The sequence below is a fragment of the Nicotiana tabacum genome, chromosome 12 (assembly GCF_000715075.1).
Source record: "Nicotiana tabacum cultivar K326 chromosome 12, ASM71507v2, whole genome shotgun sequence".
NCBI classification, from domain to species: domain Eukaryota; kingdom Viridiplantae; phylum Streptophyta; class Magnoliopsida; order Solanales; family Solanaceae; genus Nicotiana; species Nicotiana tabacum.
Window position 1 is genome coordinate 39,592,850 of NC_134091.1, and position 7,870 is coordinate 39,600,719.

The following is a 7,870-nucleotide window of genomic DNA, read 5'->3' on the forward strand; positions in this document are numbered from 1 at the left end:
GAACGACTTCTCCTGGACACCGGAATGCCAACAAGCATTGCAGGAATTGAAACGATATCTATAGAGCCCACCACTGCTTCACACTCCAAAAACCGATGAAAAACTATTCTTGTACTTGGCGGTATTGGAAGTCGCCGTAAGCAGTGTCCTAGTTCGAGAAGAGCAAGGTACGCAATTTCCCGTTTATTACGTAAGTCGGACCTTAGGAGAAGCGAAAACTAGGTATCCGCACTTAGAAAAATTGGCACTTGCGCTGGTAAGCGCATCTAGAAAGTTAAGGCCGTACTTTCAATGTCACCCCATAAGCGTATTCACCACCTGCCCACTCCGTAATATTTTTCATAGGCCCAAACTATCAGGCCGATTGGCCAAATGGGCCATCGAACTCAGTGGGTACGATATAGAATATCAACGCCGTACAGCCATCAAGTCTCAAATTTTAGCAGACTTCGTGGCCGACTTTACGCCAACCCTCATACCCGAAGTCGAAAAGGAACTCCTTTTGAAATCAGGTATATCGTCCGGTGTATGGATCCTTTTTACGGACGGTGCTTCGAAATTAAAGGGGTCCGAATTAGGCATAGTTTTGAAACCCCCCCATGAGTAATATTATTAGGCAAGCTATTAAAACTATCAGGTTAACTAACAACGAGGCCGAGTATGAAGCCATGATTGTAGGTCTCGAACTAGCCAGAAACTTGGGAGCAGAAGTCATTGAAGCGCATTGTGACTCTTTGCTGGTGGTGAGTCAAGTAAACAAAACCTTCGAAGTCCGAGAAGATAGGATGCAAAGGTATTTGGACAAACTGCTTATCACTTTACACCATTTCAAGCAATGGACCCTGCGACATGTTCCACGAGAACGAAATAATGAGGCCGATGCTCTTGCAAATTTGGGATCGTCGGTCGAGGTAGATAATTTGAGCTCGGGGACTGTCGTTCAACTTTCAAGATCGGTAATAGAAGATGGACACGCCGAAATAAATTCTACTAGCTTAACCTGGTATTGGAGAAACAAGTATATTGAATACTTAAAAAATAGAAAGCTCCCTTCAGACCCTAAAGATTTCAGGGCCCTACGGACTAAAGCTGCTCAATTTACGTTGGCTGCGGACGGAACACTATATCGAAGAACATTCGATGGACCGATGGCGGTATGCGTGGGTCCGGGAGATACCAATTACATCCTCCGGGAAGTACACGAGGGCACTTGTGGCAATCACTCTGGTGCCGACACATTAGTTCGAAAAGTGATCAGAGTGGGGTATTATTGGATCGATATGGGCGAAGATGCGAAAGCATTTGTTAGTAAATGTGATAAATGCCAAAGGTTTGCTCCAATGATCCATCAACCCGGAGAGCAACTTCACTCGGTCCTATCCCCATGGCCATTCATAAAATGGGGAATGGACATCGTCGGCCCTCTGCCATCGACCCCAGGTAAAGCCAAATTTATTTTATTTGTGACTGACTATTTTTCTAAATAGGTTGAAGTGCAGGCGTTCGAGAAAATAAGAGAGAAAGAAGTTATAGACTTTATTTGGGATCATATCATATGCCGATTCAGGATATCCGCCGAAATAGTATGCGACAATGGGAAGCAATTCGTTGGCAGCAAAATCACAAAATTCTTCGAAGATCACAAAATAAGAAGGATATTATCAACACCATACCACCCCAGTTGGAATGGTCAGGCCGAATCAACGAACAAGACTATTCTTCAAAACCTGAAGATGAGATTGAACGACGCGAAGGGAAAATGGAGAGAAATCCTGCCCGAAGTCCTTTGGGCATACCAAACAACGTCAAAATCCAGTACGGGGGTGACCCCATTCTCCTTAGTATATGGTTCCGAAGCATTGATACCAGTTGAAGTCGGTGAACCTAGTCCCAGATTTCAATTCATGACGGAAGAATCAAATAACGAGGCTATGAACACCAGCCTTGAATTATCGGATGAAGGACGAGAAGCTGCCCTCATCCGATTGGCCGCCCAAAAGCAACGAATCGAAAGGTATTATAATCGAAGAACTAAACTTCGCCATTTCAAGCCCGGGGACTTAGTGTTAAGAATGGTCACCATCAATACTCGGAATCCAAACGAAGGAAAATTAGGACCAAATTGGGAAGGACCATACCAGGTGCTCGAGAATGTTGGAAAAGGATCATACATGCTCGACATCATAAACGGCAAACAGCTATCAAGCAGTTGGAATGTATCACATCTAAAGCGGTACTACTACTAAGGTACGACCTTTCCATATTCATCTAACTGACCCATGCAGAAGTCCGAACAAGAGCTGAAGAAGATCTTTCGCTTAAAAGCACGCGTTGTACTCTTTTTCCCTTAGACCGGTTTTCTCCCAAATGGGGTTTTCAGCAAGGTTTTTAATGAGGCAACCATCGATCGTGCTGCACTTTTAACAATATCCGAGGCCTCTTTCCAACCGACCTCGAATACCGAGAGGGGGGGGGGGGGAGGGCATCAGGGCCCTCAAATACATCAAGTTCAGATGCAAGAAAGTCATCTCACAACAATAGGGTTCCAACAGAAAAAATTGTAAGAGCCAAATGGTCAAAATGAACCATGTTCATATAGATTGGCCCAAACATAAACACATGTGCAATGACTTGAGATTTATTGTGCAATCAGAATTAAGATTCACTCAACTATTAAGCCTACATGCTACTTTCATTCCGATTTCGAAATAATCACTCGAATATTAAGCCTACAGGCTACTTACATTATTTCGAGTTCGAATCATTCACTCGACTAAGCCTACGGGCTACCTTTATTTCGAGTTCGAATCATTCACTCGACTAAGCCTATGTGCTATCTTTATTTCGAGTTCGAGCAAACACTCACTCGACCATTAAGCCTACGGGCCACATTATCTCGAGTTTGAAACATTCACTCGACTGTTAAGCCTACGGGCTACTATTATTCTGAGTTCGACCATTACGTCTACGGGCTATGATATTTCGAGTTTGAAACATTCACTCGACTATTAAGCCTACGGGCTACTGTTATTCCAAGTTCGAGCATGCACTCACTCGACCATTACGCCTACGGGCTACGATATTTCAAGTTTGGAACAATCATTCGACTATTAAGCCTACGGGCTACCTTTATCTCGAGTTCGAAACACTCACTCGACCATTGCGCCTACGGGCCACATTATCTTGAGTTCGAAACATTCACTCGACTATTAAGCCTACGGGCTACCTTTATCTCGAGTTCGAAACACTCACTCGACCATTGTGCCTACGGGCCATATTATCTCGAGTTCAAAACATTCACTCGACTATTAAACCTACGGGCTACTGTTATTCCGAGTTCGAGCAAGCACTCACTCGACCATTACGCCCACAGGCTACAATATTTCAATTTTAAAACATTCACTCAACGGCTAATAAGCTACTTTGGCTTATGTTCCTTCAAAGTTTGAATCATCGACTCAACAAGCAAACCCAGGGGCTACAAATCTGATCGATCAAAGAGACTACAAGATCAACATTCGATTAAAATTCTTCACAAAAAAAAAACAAGTCGACCTCGTTATACATATATATATATATACAAAAATTGCCTACGTGATTAATTTTCAAACATGAAGAATTAGAAACTAAGCTTCCTGGTCGAGCTCTTCCCCGTCCTCGGATCTGCTTTTGCTACCATCATCATCATCATCATCAGAAGCCAAGGCTTCAGCTTCCGCTTCGAGCTCTTTTGGCTTTTTTACATCTTAGGTAAGGTCGAAACCTCGAGCGTGTATCTCCTCGAGGGTCTCCCTCCAAGACCTACACTTGGCAAGTTCGGCAACCTAATGAGCTCGAGTATCGGTGGTCTTCGCCGCTTCCCAGGCCTCCATTTGAGCAGCCTCAGCATCAGCCCGATATACAGCAATGGACTTATCTGCCAAGACTTTCGACGACTCAACCTCTGCCTTAGCCTCAGCAAGTAGTGTTTCAAGCTCCTCGATCCTCTTAGCTTGAACCGACCCCTTTTGCTTGACACTTCGAAGTTGAACGTCGGCCGATAATAATTTTTTTAAGATGGTTTCTTTTTCCGCTGCCAGGCGGTCGAGGGTCTCCTTCCACCGATTGCATTCAGCTCGGATTTGATCGACTTTTTCTCGAAGTAACCCGATCTTTTCGATCTTTTGCTGCAACTGAGACAACGAAGGGTTAACTTCCACGGCCGAGTTAGACCCATACTTTAACAGAACGAGGCTCACCTGCTTATCGAGCTCGACCCCTTCTTCACGGACCTTAGCCAAATCCGCTTGGAGGTCCTTTATAGCCTTGTCCTTTTGGCTACAAAGAAGCCGCATGGCATCTCTCTCACCTAAGACCTTCCGGAGCTCGGCCTCACACTGGCTAAGATCGACTCGTAACCTACTAATGTCCTGCACAGTAAGAAACACGAGTCAAGTATGGAAAAGAACAAAGAAACCAAGTATGGAAGAATCATTACCCGAGTAATGAAACACTGAGCCTCCTCTAATAAAAGAGAAGCGTCACCAATATCGGAACCATCATCGACTCCAGTAAAACAATCCCTAAAAGTATCCCCTGCCCCAGAGCCTGCATCGATATCGGGAGTCTTCAACTCTCGAGCTTCCTTCAACGCCTCCTCAGAGAAAGATGGAAGAGAAGGCGAATGACCCATTGTCATAGCCCCGAGCAAATCACTCGTAGTACTCCGGTTGAGACTCAGGTCTTCGGAAACAACCCCGGCAGGCACAGCTGCTATCGGCTCGGGAGCTCTGGCAACCTCGATGGCCTCCGTAGATCGGACTACTAAAGCCGAGGAGCTATTTTCTTCTTCTTCTTCTTCTTCTTCTTCTTCTTCTTCTTCTTCTTCTTCTTCTTCTCTCAGTCGTTGGACCGAGCCAATCGAAAGGGCAATTGCTTTTCTCCTCACCCTTCGAGTTTTGGGCTTGGGGTCCTCTGACCGAGAGGAAGCTCCTCGCTTCTTATCTTCCCCATGTTTAGGGACTAGGGACTTGTTTCCTTCTTCACCGCTCGAAGGCCTCCAAGCAGCATCCCTGGTTACGCCTGCACAAAAGGAAATCGGTAATGAATAGAACACAAAGAATACTTCGAAGGAAAAAAGAAGCAAACCTCACCATGGTTCTTGGCCTCCCATCTGCCTTTTGCCAAAGCACGCCAAGCGCGATCGGCGTAAGAGGAGGTCGAGGCTAGCTTCCGAACCCAGTCCTCGAGGTCAGGCACCGCTTGTGGCATCCAAGGGGCAGTTGAACATCAGGGAAGGACATCAGAAAAAAATTGGAAAATGACATGAAAAGTGAACAAAAATCACTTACGATCAAAATTTCATTCTTCAGGGAACGACATCTTCTCCTCCGGAATGAGATCATGGGTCCTCACTCGAATATAACGACCCATCCAACCCCGATCTTTGTCTTCATCGATGCTCAACATCAAAGCCTTCGATGCCCGACGATGAAGTCTGATTAGCCCTCGAAAGATCTGAGGCCGATACAGTCGTATGAGGTGGTTCAGAGAAAAATCCAACCCCCCGGCTTTGATAGAGAAGAAGCGCAATAAGATCACTATACGCCATAAAAAGGGATGAATTTGGCCAAGGGTGACTTGATACCTTTTGCAGAAATCAATAATCACCGGGTCGACGGGTCCCAGTGTGAAGGGATAAGTATAAACACTTAAAAAACCCTCCACGTAAGTGGTAACACTCTCATCGGAAGATGGAATTTGCAACACGACCTCGGAACCCCAGTTGCAGTCTTTTCTGACTGCCTCGAGGTGATCCTCCATTATAGAGAACGTATACATCGATATGTGTTCACATCGATCCGGAACGGAGGAAGGATTCTCCACCTTAAAATCGGTCTTTAAAGTGCACGGGCCAGGAATATAGTCATGAACTGACGGCTCCACCGACGCCTTATCATCAGACGTCCGTGAGGAAGAAGCTTTCTCCTTCTGAGGTACGGTTTTGGAAGTTTTAGCCATTGATATGAAAGGAAAAAGTGCAAAGGAAGGTGAAGAAATAGACAGCACCAAAATTCTGGTATGGGCGGCCCCGTAGCAGCGAAATAAAGAGGATAAATAAGAAAGTTTGGAAGAAGAGAAGGCGCAAAAATGGTAAAGGTTGTATGGAAAGACTATTTATAGACTAAGGCACGACGGTTCGGTATCAGCGGTGGCCGACCACCGTCTGACACACATTAAATACTTCGGTAAAATTGAGCTGATGGGACAGCTATCACATACGTCAAGATCGGGTTCGATAGAAACGTCAGCATAAATTTGATCGAGCCGCAGGGAAATCATATCGTTCCTCGCCACATCCTTTTCGAGAAACGAGGGGACTATCTGTGTACGGTCAAAATCGATTCTCATCATAAAGACCGGTCGAGACAATGACGTTTCAATCGAAGGGTATCCATGTGACAAGCTCGGACGAATTCCGAAGTAGGGACGTCGAGCTTCGAGCTATAAGACCAATCGACGGCAAAACTCGATATCATTATCGAGCCCGTGTCCGAATCGGACTACGGGGCAACACCGATCGACACAGGCCCCGAATATCGATGCCCCAAGGCAGAACCGAGCTCGAACCAAGACTGGGGGTTCGATCTAACACCGAGCTCGAGCCAGTGCCAAGCTCGCAGACAAGAGCCGTTACAACCGCACCGAGGGAGAGAATCTTGGCGAGAATCAAGGAAGAGACAAACCATCATGGGTCCTCCACTATATGTATTATTTTATTATGTTGTTATAGATAAAGCAGTGACCCTCTACTATAAAAAGGGGGATAGACTGCAATAGACATAGGTCCTCCAAGATATATTAAGATTTCATTATGCTTATTTTTCTAATTCATTTCAGTCTTCCCGTCCATCATTTCCATTTTATAGCAAAAATACCTGTATTGTTATTTTGTATCAAAGGAATTTGCATACCCTTAGAGCCATATTTAAATTTAACGTTATCCGAATTTTCGGGTAAACAGACACATCTACAAAAGCCTACATTTGAGATGAACTCCTGAAATCTCCAAATGCTGAAGATACGGGGCAACAATTTCCAAGGTTGGATCTCGTCCATCACTAGGAAACGTAAAACCTTTCAAATACAGTCTCTTCAATTTTAAAGAATTAATTTCCACTCGAAGAAATCCTCCAACAGAATCAAATTCCATAGTTTCTAAAGCAGGACAGCCTGACACTAAGTTTGCAATATCCTCTTCGGATAACACCAAATACTCCAACTTTATGCTCTTTAAAGAATTCCACTTTATGACGGCTCCAGAGTCAAAGCAATAAAATGTCAAATGTAATGTTACCAACGAGGAACAGGTGTAGAAAGATTCAGGCAATGTGCAACCGCTTCTATTAGAATTTGACCAGTACACAAAATCTTCCACTTTTTTTTCAACAGCAAAACTAAGCCACTGGCTCATATGCGATTTGTACCGAGACAGGCGACTGCAGTCGAGGTTTAATCTTTTTATTTTGGAAGAAACAAAATGAGCTATCACATAGTCAAAAAAGCATACGAAATCGTTTGTTTTCCGGTAACTTGTACGAGTGAAATTGAGGTTATCAACTGAAGCCCAGACGTAGCGCCACCTTTTAGAAAGAATACAGGTTTTGAATGCATCCTTTGTCGTAGGCAAAAGAGAGAATTTGAGCTAGCAGTGAGTCCGGCAACTGACTAATTCGATCTAGGGTTTTGGTCACGCTCAACTTTTGTTTCTTCAAAGATGGATGATTTATCAAATTACTACTACTACTACTTGTAAAGCCGTCATTTTGGCTGGAGTCGCCGGAAGAATCTGAGCTGGAGTCACCGGCAGAATCTTGGCTGGAGTCGCCGG

At 44.6% G+C, this 7,870-nt stretch overlaps 1 protein-coding gene across 1 annotated transcript; it reads right to left on the reverse strand.

Annotated features, from left to right (window-relative positions):
• Positions 1-7,009: 7,009 nt before the first annotated feature.
• LOC107792502 (F-box/LRR-repeat protein 25-like) lies at positions 7,010-7,453 on the reverse strand. Its single transcript, XM_016614724.2, has one exon. The coding sequence runs from the start codon at positions 7,451-7,453 to the stop codon at positions 7,010-7,012; it is 444 nt and encodes a 147-aa protein (XP_016470210.2).
• Positions 7,454-7,870: the final 417 nt, after the last annotated feature.

Bases quoted from the DNA above. Each gene is read 5' to 3' on its own strand.
- LOC107792502 (XM_016614724.2), bottom strand. From the start codon at position 7,453: ATGAGCCAGTGGCTTAGTTTTGCTGTTGAAAAAAAAGTGGAAGATTTT.